This window comes from Bufo bufo, chromosome 2 (assembly GCF_905171765.1).
Source record: "Bufo bufo chromosome 2, aBufBuf1.1, whole genome shotgun sequence".
NCBI lineage: Eukaryota > Metazoa > Chordata > Amphibia > Anura > Bufonidae > Bufo > Bufo bufo.
Window position 1 is genome coordinate 147,622,075 of NC_053390.1, and position 27,270 is coordinate 147,649,344.

Here is a 27,270-nt window from a genome sequence, read left to right on the forward strand (position 1 = left end):
CCTGAGCAAGATCCTTGGGAGGTTGGGAAGGGAAGATACGGTTTGGGGGAAGCGATTTGAACTCCAGTTTGTAGCCCGAGGTGACAGAGTGCCCAGGCGTCCGTGAGGTGGGCCCGCCAAACCTCCTGAAAATGAAGGAGCCGACCCCCCACCCAGACAGGTGGGGGCACACCTTCATGCTGGGGATTGCTTCCCAGAAGAAGACCGCTGTGGTTGAACTCGAGGACGCCAGGTGGGTTGGGGCTTGAAGGAAGGCTTCCGCCACTGGTCCTGGGCGGGCTGCCTCGGGGCCGAGGGTGCCGCCGGACGGGTGCCAGTGAACCGGCGAAAGGAGTGAGATCGGGCCGCAGACGAGAAGTGCGCTTGGGCATGAAGAATCCGCCTGCCAGGCCTTAAGCCAAAGTTCCAGGCAATTGGAGACGGCAAAAGCAGAGGACCGCACGACCATGGAACCAGCATAGAGGGCCGCCTCGCAAAGATATTTCCCTGCGTAAGAGATCTGGACCGCGAGGGCTTGAAGTTCTGCCCTGGAAAGGTCAGAGTCTAGGTCTTGGTGCAAGCGCAAGGCCCATTCGGAGACTGCCTTAGCCACCCACGCCGAGGTGAAAATGGGGCGAAGGGCCAAACCATTGGCCGTAAAGATGGATTTAATCCGCCTATCCATCGGGTCCTGCAAGGAGGATCCATCGGGTCCTGCAAGGAGGATCCATCGGGTCCTGCAAGGAGGATCCATCGGGTCCTGCAAGGAGGATCCATCGGGTCCTGCAAGGAGGATCCATCGGGTCCTGCAAGGAGGATCCATCGGGTCCTGCAAGGAGGATCCATCGGGTCCTGCAAGGAGGATCCATCGGGTCCTGCAAGGAGGATCCATCGGGTCCTGCAAGGAGGATCCATCGGGTCCTGCAAGGAGGATCCATCGGGTCCTGCAAGGAGGATCCATCGGGTCCTGCAAGGAGGATCCATCGGGTCCTGCAAGGAGGATCCATCGGGTCCTGCAAGGAGGATCCATCGGGTCCTGCAAGGAGGATCCATCGGGTCCTGCAAGGAGGATCCATCGGGTCCTGCAAGGAGGATCCATCGGGTCCTGCAAGGAGGATCCATCGGGTCCTGCAAGGAGGATCCATCGGGTCCTGCAAGGAGGATCCATCGGGTCCTGCAAGGAGGATCCATCGGGTCCTGCAAGGAGGATCCATCGGGTCCTGCAAGGAGGATCCATCGGGTCCTGCAAGGAGGATCCATCGGGTCCTGCAAGGAGGATCCATCGGGTCCTGCAAGGAGGAACCATCGGGTCCTGCAAGGAGGAACCATCGGGTCCTGCAAGGAGGAACCATCGGGTCCTGCAAGGAGGAACCATCGGGTCCTGCAAGGAGGAACCATCGGGTCCTGCAAGGAGGAACCATCGGGTCCTGCAAGGAGGAACCATCGGGTCCTGCAAGGAGGAACCATCGGGTCCTGCAAGGAGGAACCATCGGGTCCTGCAAGGAGGAACCATCGGGTCCTGCAAGGAGGAACCATCGGGTCCTGCAAGGAGGAACCATCGGGTCCTGCAAGGAGGAACCATCGGGTCCTGCAAGGAGGAACCATCGGGTCCTGCAAGGAGGAACCATCGGGTCCTGCAAGGAGGAACCATCGGGTCCTGCAAGGAGGAACCATCGGGTCCTGCAAGGAGGAACCATCGGGTCCTGCAAGGAGGAACCATCGGGTCCTGCAAGGAGGAACCATCGGGTCCTGCAAGGAGGAACCATCGGGTCCTGCAAGGAGGAACCATCGGGTCCTGCAAGGAGGAACCATCGGGTCCTGCAAGGAGGAACCATCGGGTCCTGCAAGGAGGAACCATCGGGTCCTGCAAGGAGGAACCATCGGGTCCTGCAAGGAGGAACCATCGGGTCCTGCAAGGAGGAACCATCTGCTACCGGAATGGTAGTGTGCTTAGCCAAGCAAGCCACGGGTGGGTCTACTTTTGAAAGGAAGACCATTTACTCACAGAATCCAGGGGAAACTGATAGAGAAGATCCAAACGCTTCGGAACTAGAAAGCGCAAGCCCGGCTGTTCCCAAGCTTTGGTCATCAGTAGGGAAAAGTCATCGTGGACCGGAAAGGACTTCGGGGCCTGCTTGTTTCGCAGGAAGAATACCCCTTGGTGAGAGGAGGAGGAGCTCTCATCAGTTAGAAAGTGTCCCGGAAAATGACACTTGACTATCCACCAATGCCGCCATCTGGGAAGAACAGTCCGGATCCGACTCCACGATGTCCCCATCCGACGAGGGATCCCCCCTCAGCGAGGAAGCTTTGGACGGCGAACCAGGGGGAGGGGACGTGTCCGAGGAGGAAATGTGACCGTGCCTGGGGTTCTGCCCCTGGATTGGGTGCCCCGAGAGCTTGCCGGCTGCTCAGGGGACGATGTCTCAACCAAGCGACCCATCAAGGAAAGGGTGGATTGGGAGATCTTTGAGAGGTCCGCTACCTTCCGGGATAGGGACCGTGCCCATTCAGGCTCCACACTACCCAGGGAAATGGGCATGGCTGGCAGGATGAACACAGGGGGTTCGCCTGTCCACCCGCCTGTCACCTTACATGCAGTACATGCATAGTGGCTCGCCCTACATGGGACTTGGGGTCCAGGGTCCGCTGGATCCGACATGAGTCGTGCGCAGTGGTCGGAGGGAGAGATGTCCCTACCCGAGTGGCGCAGATCCGAGGCCGGTGTCCCACAGTTTCATGTGGCGTTGAGAGAAAATCAAGGATTCTTCCACAGCAGGAAGAGAAGGCCATGGCGGGAAAATAAGCCACGCCCCCATCAGTGGCTGCCGCAATAGGCCACACCCCTCGATCGGCAAAAGACCGCAAAATTGAGGCAAAAAGAACATAAGGAAGCTGGGGCACCCCAGGATAACGTGGGGGGGGGTAAAGTAGAACAGTGAGGGAGACTCAGGGACAAAGCGGAGGATGGTAGAGGGAGAGGGAGAGGTACAAGTAGAGGCCGCAGGAGCAGAGTCGCTCCTGCGCGGCCATTAACCCTAACAGTGCCATCGCCCCCTCCAGCTGCCGTCTTGGTAGGAAGGCTGGTGCTAATGCTCCTCCGATGCGCTTAACCCTCGCAGTGCCAGACATACAAACACAGAGACATACTTACCTGTCTTCATCTGTGGTTTTCACCCTTCTAATAGACCAGCAGGGCCACCTCTTCAGTCCCTGGCACAAGTGACAGGGACTGGAGTGAAGGGCAGGAACAGGTGGCCCTATGGCTGGGGGAAGCAGGAGAGACAAGCTGACCTGGTCCACTTTTTCTTCTTGTGGGAGGCAGAGCGGTGGAATATCCATCACCTGTCAGCCTCCCGGGGATGCAGAGCCCCGCTGCGGCTCTTGCCCCCCCATGTTCTGAAAAGAAAGAGAAAAATAAAAATAAAAAAAGAACATAACAGCCACCCTGCCTCCTACGACACTAAGCTAAAAACTGAGAGCTCTCACCTGGCCGGAGGGGGTATAGCTGGCGGAAAAGGAGCTAACAGTTTTCAGCCTATTGTCGCCTCCTAGTGGCAGCAGCAGCTATACCCATGGTCCTGTGTCCCCCAATGATATGAGCGAGAAATGTTTTTTTTTTTTTATATCTGCAAATGAGCCTCTAGGAGCAACGGGGGCATTGCCATGACACCTAGAGGCTCAGCTCTCAAAGTGCAGAGGGTGTGGCAGTTGCAGAGAGCTGAGCCTCTAGGTGTAACAGCAATGCCCCGTTGCTCCTAGAGGCTCATTGCATATATTAAAACAATATTTTCTCAGCAGTATGGGCACATATGAACATGGGACCAACACAGATGCCTTCAGCTTCACATGTAACAGGTCAGCCAGCTTCAAAGGTACAAATCTGCTGACAGATGTCCTTTATAATGGAAGCCTTAGAAATGACCTTTAACTTCTATGTATTAATTTAAAATTCTTACTTTTCTGGCATAATGAAGTGAAGCAAAGACCATAATTCTTTAAGAGAATTCTGCAAAGGTGTTCCAGTGATGAGAAGACGATGATTTGACTTAAAGTCTATCAGGGTCTTGTACAGCAGGGAATCATCATTTTTCAGCCGATGAGCTTCATCAACTCCTATGAAAGCCCAATTAAGACCACCTAGAAAAGACTGAGGGGACAAATTGTAGATTTATTTTTTAAATACTATTTTCTGTACATGAATATGACAGCTTCAGCTGCTGCTAACATCATTTAGAAATACTTTTCAGCAGGCACATGGACCACAGGACACAACAGAACAGGTGACTCACAGATTTTTTTATGGAAAATATTTTATGAATGCTGTGATGTGTGCAGAAGTCAGTGTGGGAAAGGGAGTAGATGAGCTGTGACCATCACCTACTGTAAATGGTGGATCCTGCATTATCTATATATAGGTGTTAACTTTCATTGTAATCCAGTGATAAGATGTCTGCTGAAAAGCAATTTCTACAGAACATGAAGTGCATGTATTATCTATTTAGCCCCAGGACTGACTGTGACGAGGGGACATCCTGTGCGTCTGGAGGAAAACAAGATTTTTCTAAAACTTACCAGTAAAATCTCAGAGACCGTGGGTATAGCTATGTCCTCTAGGAGGCGTTGACACTAGTAAAAGCTGTTAGCTCCTCCCCTGGCAGCTATACCCCCTCCAGCCTGGAGAGAGAGAGCTTCAGTTTGTGAGAAGCAATAGGAGAAGCAAGAAAACCAACGAAAAAACGTGTAACCGCAACAATGCCAAGAACCGAACCAGGTTCTAACCAGCAACAGCCACAACTGTGGCCGAACAACAATACTGGGTGGGTGCTGTGTCCCCCAATGAAGAGCGAGAGAGATTTTACTGGTAAGTTTTACAAAAATCTTGTTTTCTCGCCCATATTCATTGGGGGACACAGAGACTGTGGGACGTCTGAAAGCAGTCCACAGGGAGGGAAAACCACAGACCCATGGAGCAAGCGCCCCTGCAGGTAACTAAGAACTGCCGCCTGCAAGAGCAAGGGGTCCAAAGGCGGCGCCCGCCGATGCATAAGTATGCATCTGCAAAAACTTTGTGAATGTGCGCAAGGAGGACAGTAGCCGCCCTGCACAACTGCACGGCCGAACTTTGAATCCTCCGAGCCCAAGACACCTGGTGGAGTGAGCCGTGACACCGAAGGGGTGCAGTACGCTTAAGCAAAATGCAGATGTGAAATTGCCACCCTGGAGGCCGCCAGTGCCTTGCGAGGACCCTTCGGGATGACAAAAAAAAGGAGAGTCTGTACACCAGAAGGAACTGGAGGCTGGCAATAAATCGTCAGAGCCCTGACAACATCAAAATGACCTAAATCCCTTTCCCTAGGGGGTGAAGGGGAGGGACACAGTGATGGAAGGACAGTTTCTTCATTGGAATGGAATCAGAGACCACCGTCTGAGAAAGAAATGAACGTGCCGGGAAACCGCTTATCCCTGTTAGAACCAGGAGGTTCTCTGCAAGAGCGCCCACACCTGGACACCCATCTGATGGATGTGATAGCCACAAGAAAAAACCACCTACCACAGGAGTCGGAGTGACATCTCCCGCAAGGGCTTAAAGAGGACCTTTCACTAGAATAAAACATCTAAAAACTAACTATACAGACATGGAGAGCAGCGCCCAGGGATCTCCCTGCACTTACTTATACCGCTCCGTTCGTCTGGTATAGCCTCCGGTATCTTCATAGTTAGGCTCCACCCAGGGGAACCTCCAGGCGTCTCATTCTCCCATGCTGTAGCGCTGGCCAATCACAGCGCTCAGCTCATAGCCTGAGAGGCTTTTTTCTCTCTCAGGCTATGAGCTGAGCGATGAGATTGGCCAGCGCTACAGCATGGGAGAATGAGACGCCGGCAGGTTCCCCTGGGTGGAGCTTAACTATAAAGATACCGGAGCCTATACCGGGCGAACGGAGCTGCGCCCAGGTATAACAGTAAGTGCAGGGAGATCCCTGGGCGCCGCTCTACATGTCTGTATAGTTAGTTTAGATGTTTTAATTCTAGTGAAAGGTCCTCTTTAAGGGGAGAATTCCAGAGCGCTGAAAGGACTAAGATCAGATCCCAAGACGGTAAAGGAGGACAGTATGGAGAAACCGTATGTGCCATTCCCTGAAGGAAGGTATTATGGGCCCCGGGTGAGTCAGAGGACGCTGGAAAGGATACACAGCGCCGAAACTGCCCCAGCAAGGAACTAATGGCCAACCAAAAAACCTAGGACCGCAGGATACACCCCTGCTAAAGGGAAGCGCTCCACGGAAATGGTCCACCAATGTCCCCCGAGCCGAAGAGGCTTGTGGGGAGACTGAGTAGCTGGCTGATAAACTACCAAGAAAGGAGCGCCTGAATGAGACATGTCCAACCACAAGCCAAGGAAACAACACATTGGATAGGTAAAAGTAGAGACTATATGAGAATCACCGGTGGTGGAGTTCCGTCAACGACCGTGTATTGACGGAGGAGCAACACTGCTCGACGGAAACTTCGACCAGACCAAGATGAGAGAGAAAACTCCTGCCTCGAGGAGAAAGAATAGAAGGGGTGTTCCGTTCCAGGAACGAAACTCCATCCACAGTCGTGACAGCACCCCTGCTCAGCCTGGCATGGTGAGACTCTGACATGGCAGTCACTAGTCAAGTCTTGAGAGAGGTAATTGTAGATACGGGTAGTCACCTAGGATCAATGGTAGGAGTTGGAAAAAACGTCACAGGCAGCCCAACGGTCGGTCCGGAACAGGACTTGGAAGAAAAAAAAAAACACAGAACCAATACCCTGCATCAACATAGATGAAGGAGCCGTGCAAGAGGAGCCAGAGCATGTAATGGCTACTCCAGGACCCCCGTACTGTAGGAGCCACAGCGTGCCCCGTCAGCACAAACTAAGGGGCAGACTAGAGGAATCCGATAGCTGCCATGGTACCATACTACACCAGGAAAGGAGAGCTAACCTTAAACACTCCTACTGGGAAGGGCGTTAGACAGGAACAACCGCCAAGCCAGCGTCAGGGTAGAACCACTACCTGAGGGATTGCCCCACTTCAGCGAATGCGAACGCTAGTACCAGCGTAAAAATCCGCATCAGCGGAGGAGAACACACTGCAATGCTAAGCCAGAGTGCCAACACAACCACTTCCCACATCAGAAATGGTGGATAGGGAATATAGAGTCAGTGTAACACTCGACTGGCTGGAACGCAATCACAATAGTACGTGCCATGGTGTACGCACTACATATTGGAACAGTGGAGGACCATGGATATAGGGGACGCAAGGACACATGAGTGACGCTGGGCAACGCCCTGAAGAGAGAGGTTGTCATATTCGAGCCCCAAACGAAAAGGACACTGGGGAAACAGCCACAGTATCCACTGGCGGCACAGAAATACCATTAGAAGAAGAGTACAGGGCACCAGCGTGTATCGATACTCGCTACGCTCCACTTGAAGAAGCTAAGGCATCCATAGCTGTGGCGTAGTTGAAGTGCAACATCCAAGATGTGTACTCATTCTATACGGTAGTGGATCACTTGTGGAAGGGGCAATGTTGCAATTATCCCACCAATGAAAGGGGTAATGCTTGCGGCAAGCACTGCACTCAGTGGTAGTGCAAGTACTCCACCATTAAGGGTGGCAATGCAGTAATGCATCTAGCAGGAACCGAATCCAAGTAGAGAGAGTACGCCTCTTACGGAAAGGGCAAAGCATATGGAGAGTCCCGTATCAATACCCACCTACGTAAGACATACAGTAAACACTGAACCAGTGATAATGCCATAGCACCACCTATGGAAATGCTAATGCATACAGTAAGTACTGTCCCCAGTGGGAATGCAGTTCCGCCACCTACCAAAAGGGGGAACGCCTATTGCCGGCACTGAAACAGTTCTTTTGGGGTCTAACCGCACTAGGAGGGAGGTAGTATCCAAGGGAGTACTGCATCCAGTAGTAGTGCAAATACTCTGCCTAAGGAAGGGGGTAATGCATACGACAAGTACTGCTGTCTACCTCAGACGCCATCTTGGAAGATCGCACTGGAATCACGGCAGAGACCGAACCACTGATCCCTCCCTCCCCCCCCACCCCCCCTTCGGACCGAACATCTCCAGGGAGAGGAGGCTGCGTCTGAGCGTGAACCTAGGGAGGAAGGGTGGGAGTGTGGAGGTGACCGAGGAGGAAAATAGCCTGCTCTGGACCGCTGTGTGCAGTCTTAACTCTCAGAATCTTGTCCCTGGCAGTCGCAAGCGCCGGTGGGAGTTATCAACCAAACTACCCGGGGGTGGAATGGGAACTTCTAGAGGTTCACACACCGGATTGCGCAGGCGGTCCTTTATCAACCAAACGACCGGAGAGGGTGATTGGGAAAATCCAGAGGTCCACCATTTGATCGTGCAGGTGGAGGATTATCAACCAGACGAGCCCAGAGGATGGAATAGGAACTTCTAGAGGGTCTGCGCTGGATGGCGCAGGTGGATTTTTAATCAACCAGACGACCCCGGATGGTGGAATGGGAATTTTCAGAGGTTCTGCACCGGATCGCGCTGGTGGCGAATTATCAACCAAACGGGCCTCGGAGGACGGATTGGGAATCCAGAGGTCCTGTACTGGAGTGCGCTGGAGAACTATCAACCACACGACCCAAAGGGTGGATTGGGAATACTTCAGCTGTCCTCCCTGGATCTGCGCAGGAGGAGGATTATCAACCAACGACCCTGGAGGGCGGATTGGGAACTATGAGATGTCCTCCTTTGTCCGTATAGGACACGGGCCCAGCCTGATACCACACAGAGAGAGTGGTCTTTTGGGTGATGAGGCTGAGGGGGGCCCGTATGAACGCGCATATTTCTATATATTTCTTTTTTATATAAAACTTGGATGCCCAAGTGGGCAGAGAGGCGGGAAGGGGTTAACTGGTATAACTTGGAGGCACCTGTACTGAGATAGAATCCTCAGAATAATCAAGTGCTGGCAGTCAGTGGCTGGCTAGAAGGGGTTAAGGTGTCCTGGAGAGGACGGGAAGGATTTGCGTCAGAGCGCACCCCCCACTCCTGTCAGGGAAGTTATTAACCCCCTAAGAGCCCGGACACCAGCGGATCACAGATAGGGGAGAACCTCCTTCGCTCCCTTCCCCGTGTGTCCGCCGATGCATGTTCCCGGTCTGCAGCGGGGGCGGTCGGGTCTATGCATTAGCGCACGGCAGACCGAAGCTGTCGGTCAGCCGGGGCGCAGAGGGACCTGAGTGAGAGCGCAAGAGCTCTCCTGCCGCTGAAATATAATCCGTGCGCGTCACCGATCCCTCCCTCCCCCCGCCGGGGGAGTTCACCCCGGACTGGGAGCGCGCGGACCGGAATTCTGCAGCAGCGCCTGCCTGGACGTCATTAACCCCCTAGTGCCCGCAATAGCCAGCACCTGCTCGGCCTAGGGAGTGCACAGGCGGGGAGTGAGAGGGAATTCCTGGTGCCCGTTTCCTGGTGCCCAAATCTTAGGACAATTGTCACCAAGAGGGAGGGATACTTACCTGGTTCAGTGTACTCACCTCTCTCATCCTCATCACCCTCCCTAAGTGGACCCTCAAGGTCACCTTCTCCAGCAGGAGTCTGGTATGGTGGGAGGGTCTTCTCTTTGGCAGACCTAGGTGACCCCTTGGCTGGCGGGATGCAGGGGAGCGAGGCTGCCCTGGTCCTCTGTGGGGGAGGCAGCAGTGCGGGTGACCGGCACTGGCGCAAATCGACCCCGGGAGAACAGGGAGGCGAGGCGTCCACTGTTTTCCCATCTGAAAAAGAAGGAAAAAAAATAAAAATTCTTCAGGAGCTTGCCTCCTATTGACACTAGAAAAAACTGAAGCTCTCTCTCCAGGCTGGAAGGGGTATAGCTGCCAGGGGAGGAGCTAACCGCTTTTACTAGTGTCAACGCCTCCTAGAGGACATAGCTATACCCACGGTCTCTGTGTCCCCCAATGAATATGGGCGAGAAATAAGGTTTGTACACAAACATAGAAGAGGATTCTACGGTAAGAGCAGTGAGACTATGGAGCTCTCTGCCTGAGGAGGTGGTGATGGTGAGTAAAATAAAAGAGTTCAAGAGGGGCCTGGATGTATTTCTGGAGTGTAATAATATTAAAGGGGTTGGCCACCCTTAGTATCAAAAATCCAAAGTGCCCTAGACAATAGCCAAAACCATGAAGTATTTATATTATGTGACATGTACTGGCTACTGTATTTTTCGCCCTATAAGACGCACCTGCCCATAAGACACATCTAGGTTTTAGAGGAGGGAAAAAAAAGAAAAAAGAAAGAAAAAAGGGGGTAATCTGCTGCTGAGATTATTGGGGGAAGGGGGGGGATCTGCTGCTGACAATGTTATATGGGGGGGGGGGGGGGGGATCTGATGTGACACTTATGGGGTGGCTGAAACTTCTTGGTGGGGTGTTCAGTGACACACTTATGGGGGGCACTTTAATAACACTATTGGTACTTTTTTCACAGGAAAACCTCTTGTGACTGTACAGTGGAAACAGCACTGTAGATACTGCAGACTACAGCACTGGTATTATCTATAGAAGTGAGGAGCAGATGTGAAGAGTGCCCCCCCCCCCCAGTATATAATGATCGGGTAGAGTTTACCGATTCAAATACTCATATGAGGGCAGCCACAAGGAGACATTGGCTTGGGGCAGCGATAACTTAGAGACATTAATTGTCACACTGTATGGCAGTTTTCGCCGGGGCAGCAGCCACAAGGAGACATTATACTTTATGGGGATAATAGGGGCCACAAGGAGACATTGGCTTGGGGCAGCGATAACTTGGAGACATTGTCACACTGTATGGCAGTTTTCGCCGGGGCAGCAGCCACAAGGAGACATTACAGTGGGGGCAGCAGCCACAAGGTGCTGCCCCCCATGCCTTATGGCCACCTGTGTGACCTGCCTGCCACCACCGTACAGTAATTCCTTCTTGTTGGTCATGGGGGAGGTAGGGACTCGTGATTGCTCATTCCCTGCCTGCCTGCTGGCTGCTATTTCAATGTGCAGTGCGGTGCATGCAGCTAGTTGCATTGCAGGCAGGCAGTCATGAAAGACTGACGACTGAGTAGGCCAAGGTCGGACAGAAGACATAATTGGGGCAGAGACATTACACCTTTAATAGCTGCCCGTCCGGCAGCTGTGATAAAGTTCAACTTCTGACTGACTTTCCTGCCACTCGCTCGCCTCTACTGCGAGTCATCTGATTCAGACGTTAGACTTCGGTGGGCGGAGACTGCACCATGGGAGCAAGCGAGGAGGAGTGTGGTCGGCCACTGCGGGAGGCAATTGGTGTGTAAGGATGCAGGAGCAGGCGGCAGCAGTTTTTGAAGCGGTCAGCGCACATGACCGCTTTGTGTGACGTCACAAAATACACCGGTAATTAGGAAACAGCGATAGCCGTTTTTTAATACCGCAGTATATCATGAACACCGGTATATCGCCCAACCCTACGTACTCCCCATATATGTGCAATGGTGTACGCACTAGGTATTGATGCGGACAATATCATGACCGACTGGAACAATGGAGGCCCATAGAGATGGGGGGGGTCTCTAGGAGACGAGTGATGCTAGGTAACCCCCTGAGAAGACAGAGGATGTTATAATCATGCCCAAAACCAGCACCAAAAAGAAAAGGATACAATGAGGAATAGCCACCGTAGCCACTGGCGGCACCCATATACCACTAGAGTAAGAGTACCAGGCACCCGCGAGTACTGACTGTCGCCACGCCCCCTCGTAAAATAAAGCGAAGGCACCTAGAGCCGTGGCGCAGTTGAATTTCAGTATCCGAAGATGTTTAGTTATTCCCCCGCTAGTGGATCACTTGTGGAAGGGGGTAATGCAACAGGAAGCACGGCGATGTGCAACACTCCGGCTATGGAAGGATAGCGTGACAGTCGGGACCTAATCCAATGGTGGTGCAATTACCCTACCTATGGAAGGTGGAATGCATACGGCAAGTACTTAAGCCAGTGGTAGGGAAAATACTCCACCTATGAAGGGGGGGGGGTTAATGCCCACAGCGAGAACTAGTGCATATGGCGAGTCCTGTACCCCGTGGGAGTGCAATTATTGCACCTAAGTAAGGGGGTAATGCATACAGCACACATTGTAACCAGTGATGATGTCATCGCGCCACCAATGGAAGGGGCTAATGCATACGGCAGGTACTGAACCCAGTGGAGATGCAATTCCGCCACCTAGAGAAGGGGGAATGTGTACGTCTGGCACTGAAACTAGTGTTCTTGTACTTAGTCCACCTATGGCAGGGGACAATGTATAAGGAGAGTACTGTATCCCGAAGTAGTGCAATTACTCCACCTATGGAGGGAGTAATGCATACGACAAGTACTGCTGGGCACCGTAGATGCAATCTTGGGAGATTGCTTCTGATTCATGGTCCCCCCGGACGGACCCTCTCCTGTGAGGGAGGGTGTGTGACGCAGGGAGGAAGGGTGGGGGGTGTGGAGATATTCGAGGAGAACAGATGTCCTGCTGTGGTCCACTTGCGCGTAGGTCTACCCCTCAGAATCTCACCCCTGGCAGTGCATTATCAAAATACCCAGGAGGGTGGATTGGAAATGACGGAGGTCCTCTATTGAATTGTGCAGGTGGAGAATTATCAACCAAACGACCCAGGAGGGTGGATTGGGAATTCCAGAGGTTCTCCACTGTATTGCGCAGGTGGAGAATTATCAACCAAACCACCCCGGAGGACGGATTGGAAATCCTTCAGAGGTCCTTCCTGGATTGCGCAGGTGGAGAATCAACCAAACGACCCAGAGGGTGGATTGGGAATACTTCAGCTGTCCTCCACGGGATTAGCACAGGTGGAGAATTATCAACCAAACAGCCCCGGAGGGCGGACTGGGAACTATGAGAGGTCCTCCTTATCCGAGATAGGACATGGGCCTAGCCTGGTACCACACAGACAGGGTGGTCCTGCGGTGATGAGGGGGACCCGTATGGCTGGCCAGGAAGGGTTAAGGCTGTCTTGAGGACAGGGCGGAGCTCAGCGGGAAGAATTCCCGAATTTTCCCCAGTTTTCTGACTCAAATGAAGCCAGAAATCCACAGCAGCTCTGAGCGGTCATACATTTCTGTTTAGGTTCATGGACTGCCATAGGAGGGGGGCTGTTGAGTGGGGGGACAGATCTTTGTTGCTAGGGCTGAAACGATTACTCGATTGAATTGAGTATTTCGACAAAAAAATCCTTTATGCAAATTTTTTTGCATCGAGGATTCGTTTGTGTCATGTGACCACAGAGCGGGAGTGAGGACGCAGCCATAAGCACACTGCAGAGATCTGGGGTGACATGGTAAGGGCAAGGAGGAACCGGGCGGCCGGGGACTGCAGGCAAAGCGCACTTGCGAGCTTCATTACTGCTGAGCTCAGAGCTTCCAGAGCCTGGACAGACAATCTATGAAAAGCATCCTGACTGGGCTGCGGGATTGCGAACGAGCGGCACTAACACTCCGCAGTCAATGGGACGATTAGTAAGAAGCTGAAGAGTCTGGAGAAGGGCAGAGTCAGCATATGTAATAAACACCGGAGTTTGAGCTGCAGGCATAGGGAGCCCCCCCCCATAAATCAGTGCTCAGGGGTGAAGTCCTCATCACAGGCAAATTGTGACAACCTGAGAGAGAGTGCCTACATGAACAGAATTCCAGAACTACAGTAAAGACTGACATTTCAGGGGGGGGGGGGGGGGGGTCACCGCTTCTTCTCTGTAATATATGTCACGCTCTATGGCTGGATGACTTGCCTCCTGCTGTCTGGGGCACTCTGGACCGCTGCCACCTGGTTCATCACTCGGACTGGCACTTAGGGGAGCGCTGAAGGCACTAGGGTAGGTGGGCAAGCTGAAGGCACTAGGGTAGGTGGGCAAGCTGAAGGCACTAGGGTAGGTGGGCAAGCTGAAGGCACTAGGGTAGGTGGGCAAGCTGAAGGCACTAGGGTAGGTGGGCAAGCTGAAGGCACTAGGGTAGGGGAGCGCTGAAGGCACTAGGGTAGGGGAGCGCTGAAGGCACTAGGGTAGGGGAGCGCTGAAGGCACTAGGGTAGGGGAGCGCTGAAGGCACTAGGGGAACAGAGCTGATGGCACTGGGATGGGGGAGCGCTGAAGGCACTAGGGGAACGGAGCTGATGGCACTGGGGGAAACTGATGCACTTGGGCTGATCACACAGGGGACGACAAAGGGTGTTGGGGACTGATGGCAGAGGGTCTGATGAGTTTTTATAAAGGAAAAAACAGTCTATTCATTTTTTCTTATTAGAGTACTCTATAATGGTAAAAATAATTGGTAAAATACTCGATTACTAAATTAATCGTTTACTGCAGCCCTATTTGTTGCACAAGAGCACTAATGAGTAAATTTGTACAAATCAATCTGCTCACAGAGAGGAGCATCCTGTCTATCATCACACGACTAAGGCTACTTTCACACTAGCGTCAGCAGTGTCTGGCAGGCTGTTCCCCTGCCGGATCCGTACCAACGCTAGCCCACGAGTGCCGTTGGAAGTCTGCTCCGGCCCCATTCACATTCACTGATGCCCGTCACGTTGCGTTTCATGTCCGGCCTAATCTCCGACCTGTCCCCATTAAAGTGAATGGACTTCCGGGGGCACTTGTGGCTACTGTTAGCACGGATCACTGTATACAGTGTACAGGGTGTCACGGATCTCTATATGCAGTGGTGGAGGGGTCACATATTACCATATACAGAGTGCACGAAGGAGAGGGCACACAATTCTAGATGGTGAGACCAGTGACTGCTGCTATCACTGACCTCAGCCATACTGACAGCTCACAAGGGGTTAAAGCTCCTGAACTGTTGGTCTGGCTGTAATATGTCTGTGATAAGAACACAGTGCAGAGGGGCCATAAACAGGACAGACACTGGGACTGCTTACAGTTTGCGGTCCACAGCACTTCCCTGTCTCTGCTACATCCTCACATGTTGACAGGATCCTCTCAGTACAGGGGAAACCGAGGGGGCAGAGCCTGCAGTCAGATTAGCCATCACAGCTTCCCCTTAGTCTCCCTTCCTCCTGCAAAAGTTTCTTTATTTTAGCTTTTAACAAGTGTCCCTGATAAGCCCCCGCCAGCCCTGCATAGCCAGGAGTGCCAGTCACAGAAGGAAAGCACCTCTGATACAAGCAGGGTGCTTTAGGACCCAGACGGCAGCACACTCCTTCAGGCATGGACGAGGTAGCTCCTCCATGGCATGTGCAGGGATGGACGAGACAGGCGGCTGTGAGGGGGCAGGACAGGAGGGGCATGGCTGCCAATAGCAGGAAAACCAGGCAGATTTGCTTAACGGGGTTGTCTGGGTTCAGAGCTGAACCCGGACATATCCCCATTTTCACCCAGGCAGCCCCCCTGACTTGAGCATCGGAGCAGTTAAATCGCGCAGGGAAAAGGCATTTTTTGGAGTTCCGGTGACGTACCGGGCTCTCCATGGTGCTGCCAGGCAGAAACTTCCGCCATGGCACTGATGGGTGGGCTTTAGTGCTGCCCTAGCCTGTAAAACCCATCAGAGCTGGTGACTTCACCGAACACATTGCTGGGTGGAAGCCTCCGCCCAGCAGTGTTCTTGTTAATAAAAGAGCTGGATCACGCAGGGCAAGGGAGCGCATTGGAGCATGGTGAAAATATGGGTATGTTCAGGTACAGATCTGAACCCGGACACCCCCTTTAAGAAGATATATATTAGTAAGTGTAATATCTCCCTACTTTCTATATAGTTTTTATAAATGCTAACAGAGTGGCCAACCCCTTTAAAAGTTATAGTTAGTAGATTTCTGGAGAGGTTGTTGATGCAGGGAGTTATTCTGATCGTTAACGTTCTCATCAGGCGTGAACCCATTATATTTCTAGAACCTTGCTATTCCTTTTGTTAACTGATTCACATATATTTGGCCATGTGGTGTATTGACAGCAAGAAGATGGCAGATGGTAAGACACCATAAAAGTTCAAACATCTGCTATAGTGACATATGCTGGGACAGATGGCATTGATATGCAAACTGATCAATAGAAAATACCCCACTTTTCTTTCAAAATGGCTCAATAACTTTTATACTGCAAAAACTATCACCATTATCCATGAGCTTACTTGACAACTGAGGCTACTTTCCCCACTTGCGTTTGGTGCGGATCTGTCATGGATCTGCACAGACGGATCCGTTCAGATAATACAACCGTCTGCATCCGTTCAGAACGGATCCATTTGTATTACCTTTAACATAGCCAAGACTGATCAGTTTTCTATTATGTCAGATTGTGTCATTGAAAACGGATCAGTCCCCATCGACTTAGATTGTGTGCCAGGACGGATCAGTTTGGCTCCGCATCTTCAGTGCTTTGGTGTCCGCCTCGGAATGGAGACGGAACGGAGGCAAACTGATGCATTCTGAGCGGATCCTTTTTGGACCGCTTGTGAGAGCCCTGAATGGATCTCACAAACGGAAAGCCAAAATGCCAGTGTCAAAGTAGCCTTATTTATACTGTGAGGGAAGTCAATGTGCCCTAAATCAGTACCTTCAAATATTATACTTTAAACATATTTATGTCAGTAACCTTAAACCGCCTTAAGGACCCCGCCATTTTTCACCTTATGTCACTTTATGTGGTGATAACTTTAAAATGCTTTTACTTATCCAAGCCATTCTAAAATGGTTTTCTCGTCACATATTGTACTTCACGATAGTGGTAAATTTGAGTCAAAATATTTCATTTTTATTTATAAAAGGCTTAGAAGTTTAGAAGCAAATCTTGAAATTTTCAGAAAATTACCAAAACCCACTTTTTAAAAGGACCAGTTCAGGTCTGAAGTCACTTTGTGAGGCTTACATAATAGAAACCACCCAAAAATGGCCCCATTTTAGAAACTACACCCCTCAAGGTATTCAAAACGGATTTTACAAACTTTGTTAACCCTTAATGTGTTCCACAAGAATTAAAGGAAAATGGAGATGAAATTTCAGAATTGCACTTTTTTGGCAGATTTTCCATTTTAATCCATATTTTCTAGTAACCAAGCAAGGGTTAACTGCCAAACAAAACTCAATATTTATTACCCTGATTCTGTAGTTTACAGAAACACCCCATTTGTGACTGTAAACTGCTGTACGGGCACACAGCAGGGCGCAGAAGGAAAGGAGTGCCATATGGTTTTTAGAAGGCAGCTTTCACTTTTTAAGTTGCCATATCACATTTGAAGACCCCCTGATGCACCCCTAGAGTAGAAACTTAAAAAAAAAAGACCCCATTTTGGAATTACGGGATAAGGTGGCAGTTTTGTTGGTACGATTTTAGGGTACATATGATTCTTGGTTGCTCTATATTACACTTTTTGTGAGGCAAGGTAACAAAAAAAAAAAAAGCTGTTTTGGCACCGTTTTTATTTTTTGTTATTTACAATGTTCATCTGACAGGTTAGATCATGTGGTATTTTCATAGAGCAGGTTGTTACAGACGCGACAATACCAAATATGGCTACTTTCTTTGGTTGTTTGTTTCAGTTTTACATAATAAAGTATTTTTGAAAAAAATCATGTTTAGCGTCTCCATATTCTGAAAGCCATATAGTTTTTTTTATTTTTTGGGTGACTGTCTTATGTAGGGGCTAATTTTTTTTTGGAATGAGATGACGATTCGATTGGTACTATTTTAGGGTGCATATGACCTTTTGATCGCTTTTTGTGATGCAAGGTGACTTTTTTTTTTTTAACAGTATTCACCTGAGGGGTTAGGTCATGTGGTATTTTTATAGAGCAGGTTGTTACGGAAGCTGCGATAAACAAAAAAGTATACTTTTTTGTTTAAGTTTTACACAACAGCATTTTAGAAAAAAATAATAATAGATCATGTTTTAGGTGTCTCCATATTCTGAGAGCCATAGGTTTTATTTTTTTGGGCGATTGTCTTAGGTAGGGTTACTCATTTTTTGCGGATGAAATGACGGTTTGAGTGGTATGATTTTGGGGTGCGCATGACTTTTTGATTGCTTGGTATTACACTTTGTAAGGTGTGATGTAAGGTGACAATAAATGGCTTTTTTTTAGCAGTTTTTCTTACGGTGTTGACCAGACAGGGTGGATCATGTGATATTTTTATAGAGCAGGTTGTTACGCACGCGGTGATACCTAATGTCTGTTTTTTTATTTTATTTTTCGATTTTTTTACAATTTTATATATCTCTTTATGGGAAAGTTTTTTTTTGTTTTTTTTTATTGAAACTTTATTTTTTATTGCTAAAAACACTTTTTTTCACTTATTATTTTTTTGTCCCACTATGGGTCTTCAACATTACAGGGTCTGATCCCTGTTTCAATGCAGCACAATACATTTGTATTGTACTGCAATGACTATTAGTGTATTACACAGTGTAATACACTGATAGTTTGCCTATGAGACCCAGCCTGGGGGCTGGGCCTCATAGGCCTCCGTACATGCCGGGCCCCAAGGCCTTGTAATGGCTTGGAGCTGCCATGGCAACCATTGGGTCCCCGCCACCACAGTGCGGGGACCCGATGGTTAAGGAAAGGGAGCGCAAACCTCCTATATGCCGCTGTCAGCGATTACCGAGGCATATGAGGGGTTAATCCACCGGCTCGTCCTGGGGCGCAAAGTACAGGCTATTTAGGACGAGCATTCTCGTCCTGGGTCCTTAAGAGGATCCTAAGCTTATCTCAATCATTTTGAACTGCTTCCTAGTTCCTGAAACATTGGGGCTGGTAATATAAAGGAGAGTGATCTTCACTGTTCCTACGCTGTCCAGTCAGTACTATCAATGTCAGAGGAATGAATATCACACCTTGGGCACAGAGGGCTGTGGACCGCCACAACTATGGGGAATGGAAAGGCAAGGGGTGTGAATGAGGGCATTAAGCAGATTTAAAAAGGTTTTACCAGGTGACAGGTGAACCAAGAAAATTGTAAATTTGGAACTAGCATAGATGAAGCTCTCTGGATCTGGCACAGCCGGATCCAGAGAGCTTTGGAAGGCTGTCCTCTGCTGGAACAGCCTGCTCAAGATCATAAAAGGATATTCTGGTAGGTACAATTTATCCCCTATCCACAGAATAGGGAATAACTATCAGATTGGTAGGTCCTACCGCTGGGAACCCCACGGATCACCAAAACAGGGGGCCGTACCCCCTGCTGCTCCCTTAAAATGAAATTAACGTGAGACTGGCCACTCCGGTCATTTTAGGGGAGCAGCAGGGGGCCCCCACCGATCTGACAGTAATCTCCTATCTAATGGATAGGGGATAACTTGTACCTACCAGTATACTCCTTTAACAGTACTGTGAAACTATCCTTAGCAATGTTCAGTATCTGCTAACAAAAGTCCACTTTAACACTGTTAAGATCAATGGTTATGCAAAAACTTAGTGTAAAACATTTAACAGAAAATTAAACTTACTTTGTCCTTAAGAAGGATTTCGTATGTTGTTAATAAAATATTGAACTTTAACCTCTTTGTCTGAGGGTGCATCCACTCGTGTGTCCTGATCTGAAACAAGGAGACATATGGAATAAATAACAGAAAAAACTTCTAAAGTTCTAAAGAACCAAAACGACATTTTCTGCTCTCAGCTCTCCCCTATGATGGTCATCGTGACAACACGAAAGAGTTAGCTAAGATCAGAAGACACAGTCCAGGATTAAAGAGTCTGATTTCATTCACTTGAACCTCTAATACTAGACAAAGTGTTTGGATGAGGGCTGCATTGTTTCTGCAGGGAAAAAAAAAAAAAAAAAAAAAAAAAAAAAGGCACACGCTATAATCTGGAGGAATTTAAGTTACCGTAATCCAATTATTTTTTTGAATCAAATCATTTTTATTTAAGTTTTTAATTTTATACATACATAAAGTTAGTATATATTCTTTTGAATGAACAGATATAGACCCAATCTGGGTGCAACAGTAGTCAAAAAAGGAGATTTTATGTGAAACTCACCTGTAAAATCTTTTTCTCGTCTTTTCTATTGGGGGACACAGACCATGGGTATAGCCTAGGTCATTACTAGGAGACACTATGCAAATAAAAAAAGAAAGCTCCTCCTCCCTGGGCTATAACCCCATGTTCCACCGGGAGGACCCCAGTGCGTGCAAAAGCAGTAGGAGAAGGAGACCAAAGCCATAGAGACCAGAACAACGGAATACTGCCATCGGACCGAAAACCTTCAGGACCCGAAGAACTAAATCAACCCTTCCTACAACAGGTAAGAATGGGAGGGAGCCGTGTCCCCCAATGGAAAAGATGAGAAAAAGATTTTACAGGTTGAGTTTCACAAAAAATCTCCTTTTCTCGCACATTCCATTGGGGGACACAGACCGTGGGATGTCCTAGAGCAGTCCATGGGGTGGGAAAAAAACAGCACCTCCAGGAGAAAACGCCCAGTGGTCAAACAGGAACCACTGCCTGCAATACCTTGCGCCCAAGGACAGCATCAGCCGATGCCAAAGTGTGCTACTGGTAAAACTTTGTAAAGGTATGCAAGGAAGACCAGGTGGCCGCCTTACAAAGTTGAGATGCCGAGGCGCAATTACATCTAGCCCAGGAGGCCCCCAGCTGGGGAAACCTTGCCACAGGCACGATAAGCTGCGGCAATAGCCGACCGAATCCATCGGGCTACAGAGACCTTGGAAGCCGCCAGACCTTTACGAGGCCCTTCCGGAATCACGAAAAGGGAATCCGTACGGCGGAAAGAGGCAGTAACCGACAGGTACACACGCAGAGCCCGGACAACGTCCAGGGAATGGAGAGCGCAGTTCCTTGCGGTTTGCAGGACTATATCTTCATTAAGGTGGAAGGCGAAGACCACCTTGGGCAAAAATGAAGGGACCGGACGCAACACCGCCTTATCCTGATGGAAGACCAAAAGGGGCTCCCTACATGAAAGCGCGGCCAGCTCCGATACCCTCCTGATCGAGGTGATGGCCACCAAAAAGACCACCTTTCAGGTGAGAAAATTCAAAGAAACCTACCTCAAAAGGTTCAAAGGGGAGCCGCCTGGAGGGAAGACAGAACCAAGTTCAAGTCCCAGGGTCTCCTGCATCACCGTCCGGCTGCGGGTCCCACCCTGGTGGTTGACGTAAGCCACGGCTTTGGCATTGTCCGACTGGACCCGTACCGGGAGACCTGCCAGGAGATAAGTCCAGTGAGAAAGGGAGAGGAAAATTGCTCTGAGCTCCAGCACGTTGATTGGAAGGCGGGCCTCCTCCGCCGACCAAAGCCCCTGCACCGTCTGTAGAACACCACCCCAACCTAGAAGGGTGGTGTCGGTGGTCACGACTGTCCAGGAGATCGGAAGAAAGGACCTCCCTGAGATCAAGTTTTGCGGGGACAGCCACCACAAGAGGTCCGTCCGAACCAGAGGAGGCAGACGGACTCGAGATGTCAGACCGCGCGACGTCCTGTCCCAAAAGGACAGAATCGCCCGCTGTAGAGGCAGAGTGTGAAACTGGGCAAAGGGGACGGCCTCGAAGGAGGCCACCATCAGCCCCAGAACCCTCATGCACTCCCGGATGGAGAGTCGTCGGGAGCGCAGTAGGAGAGATGCAGATTCCTGAATTCGAGAGGACTTGGAACTCGGAAGGAATACCCGAGCTGCCGTGGTGTCCAGAACCATCCCTAGGAAGGTCAACCTCTGTGAGGGGAGAAGAGATGACTTCTGGGCATTGATCAGCCAGCCGAACTACTCCAGAGTCTGAACCGTGATCCGTACGCTGTCCCTGGCCTGGGGAAGGGAGGAAGCCTTTATCAGCATGTCGTCCAGATAGGGCAACATAGATATGCCCCTGGTACGGAGAAGCGCCAAGATCTTCGTAAATACCCGAAGGGCCGTAGCCAGTCCAAAGGGCAGGGCGACAAACTGGTAATGCTGCCCACCGACAGCAAAGCGCAGAAACCTGTGGTGAGATTCTGCTATAGGGACATGCAAATAGGCGTCTCGTATATCCACCGACGCGAGGAATTCCCCTGGAAGAAGAGAAGCAATAACGGATCGGAGGGACTCCATCCGGAACCTCCGGACCCACAGAGACCTGTTCAACAGCTTCAGATCTAGAACAGGACGCACCGATACCTCCTTCTTTGGCAGCACAAACAGGTTGGAGTAGAAACCTGCGCCTTGCTCCTCCAAGGGGACCGGAACAATCACTCCCCTGTCCAAAAGGGAAGAGACCGCCTGCAAAAGAGCCGAGGCCCGGACTGGATCCCCCGGAACCCGAGAAGAGAAGAAACGCTCCGGAGGCCTGGAAGCGAATTCTATTTTGTAACCAGATGTTACAATTTCCAGTGCCCAGGCGTCCTGGATATGATCTCTCCAGACCTGTTGAAAGGAGAGCAATCGGCCCCCAACCATAAGAGGTGGGGGCGCCCCTTCAGGCGGAAGACTGCTTGGGAGCAGCAGGGCGGGCTAATTGTGGCCGCGGGCGCCAGGAAGGCTGGGACTCAAAGGCAGGTTTCTTACGGGAGTCTTGAGAACCACCCTGGAAGGGGGCCGCCGCAGATCTGGAAGAGGAGAAGCGACGAAAGGACTGGTTCCTAGAACCGGAGGACCGACCTCCAAAAGGTGCGCTTGGATCTAGATTGGGGCAGGTTGGTACTCTTGCCCCCCCATTGCATCCGAGATGATCTCGTCCAGCTTAGCACCAAAAAGCCTGGAACCCCGAAAAGGGGAGGTTAGTGAGGGAACGCTTAGAGGAAGCGTCAGCGTCCCAAACCTTCAACCAGACTTCTCTACGCTGTGTGACCGAAAGGGCCGAGATATGCGCAAAACGAATGCTAACATCAAAGGAAGCTTCGCAGAGAAACTTAATCGCCTGAGACATCTGGAGGAAAAAAATTAAGGGGTCCGCAGAGGCATCCTGCTCCGCCTGGTCCTGATGGTAGCGCTGCAACCATACGGAATGCGCTCTGGATACCCAGGCCGAGGCAAAAGCAGGCCGCAGGCCTGTGCCTGCCAGAGTGAAGATGGCTTTTGACAGAGAATCCAAACGCCTGTCAACTGTATCCCGTAGGGACGAGCCGTCCAAGACAGGAATGGCCGTATTCTTAGCCAATCTGGCCACCGGCGGGTCAACCTTAGGAGGAGAAGACCACTGCTGCACATTTTCTGCAGGAAAAGGATAAAAAGTATCCATACGTTTTGTGGCAGAAAACCGGTGATTCAGGCGGTCCCAGGCCTTAGAGGACCTTGTCGAACTCGCCATGTATGGGGAATACAACCGTTTGAGGTTTCCTCGAGTGGAAAAGAGGGAATTCCTGGCTACCAGAGGAGGGATGACTGGGCTGAGAGAGAGGGGGAGGAGGGGAAAGAGGGACAAGAGGATGATCCTGTCCAGAGGCAAGGCAAGAGTCACAGGATCCACAGACCGAAAGTGGTAAGCAGCAAACCTTACATAGCCCCAGAGGGGCCAACTTGGATTTTTGTGAGGCCCCTCCTGTAGTCTTCGCCCTCAAATCCACACCAGCGGAGGTCACCTCTCAGTCAGCTGGCACAAGGAGTGGCAGTGATCTGGAGGAGGGCAGAAAGGTGACCCCGAATCTGGTAGACCGCCGGAGCTGCAGATAGAGCCCGGTTCCACTTAACTTCTGGGGGAGGGTGGGAGGTAGCCGGGGACGTCAATTCGACCCCGGCGCTTGCTCCACCAAGAGACCAGGGAAGCAGAATTGCGACCCTGCGTCCACAGCAAAAAAATAAACGGAGTAGAAAGAATGTCATCCTCCTTATCCGACACTAAGCAAGAACTGAGGTCCTCCCGGTGGAACATGGGGGTATAACCAAGAGAGGAGGAGCTTTCTTTTATTTGCATAGTGTCTCCTCCTAGTAATGACCTAGGCTATACCCATGGTCTGTGTCCCCCAATGGAATGTGCGAGAAACTAAACATATACAATGGTATAACCCCCCCCCCCCCCCCCCCCCCACATGTTGACATTATACCTTTCTCTCTCTCTTGATTTGTGGTGTTGTAATCCTTATCACCATTATGTCCTACCTTTCAACAGAACTATATTATAGTATTCCCGTTTGTTCATTGTCTAGCAGTTTCTACCCCAGTTGTATGGTTAGAAGGCATCCAAAGGGCAGTCCTAGCGTCCTCAACCATGGTCCCCAAATAGACTCAAGTTTTTAGTTTGAGAAGGCAGCAGCGCCACAACCTTCTCACAGTTTCCCGCAAGCCCAGTGATGTCACGACTATCATCCCTGGCCTGGGTGCCGTTTAGCCCCATTCAAGTGAACGGGGCTCAGCCACACCCAGGCCAGCGATATGGACGTGATGTCACTGGGCCTGCAGTAAACAGAGAGAAGGCTGCGGTGCTACTGACTTCTCAAACAGCTGATCGGCGGGGGCCCCAGGATTCAGACATCCGCAGATCAGATACCGATTTCCTGTCCAAAAGGATAGATCATTAATAAAAAGGTGAAGAACCGCTTTAACATGCATCTGTAATGCTCCCCCTGTTTTTTTCCATTCCCTACTTCTCTATCCCCCCTCAGTAACATCAATGAGCTGGACGAAGAGGCTCTGTTCCATACTTAAACTGCCACAAGCTCATCTTTCTGTTAGAAGCTGTGAAAGTTAGGCCTCTTTCACACAACCGTATGGCTTTTTCAGTGTTTTGCGGTCCGTTTTTCTCAGATCCGCTGTTCCATTTTTTGTTTCCGTTGTGTTTCCGTATGGCATATACAGTAATTACATAGAAAAAAATTAGGCTGGGTATAAAAATTTTCAATAGATGGTTCCGCAAAAACGGAACGGATACGGAAGACATACGGATGCATTTCCGTATGTGTTAGTTTTTTTAGCGGACTCATTGTCTTGAATAGAGCCACGGAACGTGATTTGCGGGCAATAATAGGACATGTTCTATCTTTCAATGGAACAGAAAAACGGAATGCATACAGTACATTCCGTTTTTTTTGCAGAACCATTGAAATGAATGGTTCCGTATATGGACCGTATACGGAACGCAAAAAATGGCCCGTAAATGGAAAGAAAAAAAAAAACAGTAGTGTGAAAGAGGATTCTAGGGAGAGAGTGGCAGCAAAAAGGACACACCCCTTGAGCTGCAGCTTCAAATTAATCTAGCACATGAATCGAAGCAATGAATGGGGAGATCTGTGGATCCATGTGAGGTACAGGGCTGGTTCTAGCATTCTTAGGAGATGGTCATGCCCTATATGATATCAGATTTTCATTTTTTACATTGATCATTAATTTAAAGGGCTGTGGGGACAATCTGAAAATACAGGAAAAGCTGGAGACAAAATCCATTTTATCTTGACAAAGTTTCGTTTTTGAGAAATATAAAAATTGATATGAATCCTCAATATATATATATATCATGTGCAACTCACCATATTTCTACTACCAATGTCCCCCAGGTAAACCACAGCGTTCATTAAGGGAGCCCAAATCAGAATTTCTCTTTGCCAGGAGGTTAAAGTAGATAGGGGAACCACAATCATAAACGGTCCATAAAGTTGATGTTCATGGAACAAATAATTCAAGAATGAAATGGTCTGAATTGTTTTCCCCAATCCCATTTCATCAGCCAGAATACAACTGTTGCCTCTGGAGAAAGAAACACAATTTCAATCACTTTGTGCAGTCCCATAACAGTATCATTTTGGTTGCAGTACATTTGAGGGACATCAATAAAGGCTTTGTGTTACTCTGAAATTCTTGTGTACTAAAATTTCACCCAAAAGCAGGGGAGCTGTGCCCATGTGATCTCATTCAGGCTGCTGCTCCCTCCCTGCTCCTCACATCAGCTGCTGTTTATAAGCTCAAGATTAGTCAGTGTATGAAGAACTGACTTAGCCTGAGTTCACACGGGAGAGACTTCCGCGCGGGTGCAATGCGGGAGGTGAACGCATTGCACCTGCACTAAATCCGGACCCATTCATTTCTATGGGGCTGTGCACATGAGCTGTGATTTTCACGCATCACTTATGCGTTGCGTGAAAATTGCAGCATGCTCTATATTGTGCGTTTATCACGCAATGCAGGCCCCATAGAAGTGAATGGGGCTGAGTGAAAATCGCAAGCAAGTGCGGATGCGGTGCGATTTTCACGCACGGTTGCTAGGAGACGATCGGGATAGAGACCCGATCATTATTATTTTCCCATATAACATGGTTATAAGGGAAAATAATAGCATTCTTAATACAGAATGCATAGTACAATAGCGCTGAAGAGAGAAGAGATGCCGGCTGCGCGAGCAAATAGATTAAGGAGAGTTAAATTATTCTTTTTAAAAATGTAACCCCTCCAGCGCTATTGTACTATGCATTCTGTATTAAGAATGCTATTATTTACCCTTATAACCATGTTATAAGGGAAAATAATACAATAATACAACCCCGATCCCAAACCCGAACTTCTGTGAAGAAGTTCGGGTACCAAACATGCCGATTTATCTCACGCGCGTGCAAAACGCATTACAATGTTTTGCGCTCGCACGGACAAATCGCGCATGTTCCCGCAACGCCCGTGTGAACCCAGCCTTATGGGACAGCAAGCAGAGAATGAGTGTAAAGTACAGTTTACTAAAACAGTGAGAAAATGCTAAATATCAGAAAACTAACTAGGAAAAACGAGATTTTTGTGAACTCACCTGTAAAATCTCTCTCGCTTTATTCATTGGGGGACACAGGACCGTGGGTATAGCTTGCTGCTGCCACTAGGAGGCGACACTAGGCTGAAAGCTGTTATGCTCTCTCCAGGCTGGAGGGGGTATAGCCTGCAGGGGAGGAGCTATCAGTTTGTGCTTCAGCAGTAGGAGAAACAGTACCGAAACAAAACACAACCAGTAAGGACCACTGCCCAACAAAAAAACCAAACCGGACACCAGCCCCAACCGGCAACTCGGACCCACTGGCCTCATAATAAAAGAAAAAATGGGTGGGTGCTGTGTCCCCCAATGAATAAAGCGAGAAAGAGATTTTACAGGTGAGTTCACAAAAATCTCGTTTTCTCGCTCATATCATTGGGGGACACAGGACCGTGGGACGTCCTAAAGCAGTCCCCGGGGCGGGAAACAACCACTGGCCCAGAACAAAACCAACTCCCTCCGGTAAGACACTACACTGCGGCCTGCAAAACTCTGCGGCCAAGAGCAGCATCCGCCGAGGCGAAAGAATGCACTCGGTAAAATTTCGTGAAGGTGTGTAAAGAGGACCAAGTCGCTGCCTTACACAATTGAGACGCCGAAGC

General features: G+C 49.9%; 1 protein-coding gene across 2 annotated transcripts in view; it reads right to left on the bottom strand.

Moving 5' to 3' along the window:
- CHD1 (chromodomain helicase DNA binding protein 1) overlaps positions 1–27,270 on the bottom strand; it is a 151,633-nt gene that overhangs the window by 86,158 nt on the left and 38,205 nt on the right. For both annotated transcript variants that reach the window (XM_040421579.1, XM_040421578.1), the window contains exons 12-14: positions 25,410–25,626; positions 19,460–19,549; positions 3,939–4,129 (exon numbers count right to left, since the gene is read on the bottom strand). In XM_040421579.1, the coding sequence (XP_040277513.1) occupies positions 3,939–4,129; positions 19,460–19,549; positions 25,410–25,626 (498 nt within the window). The remainder of the gene's footprint in view (positions 1–3,938; positions 4,130–19,459; positions 19,550–25,409; positions 25,627–27,270) is intronic.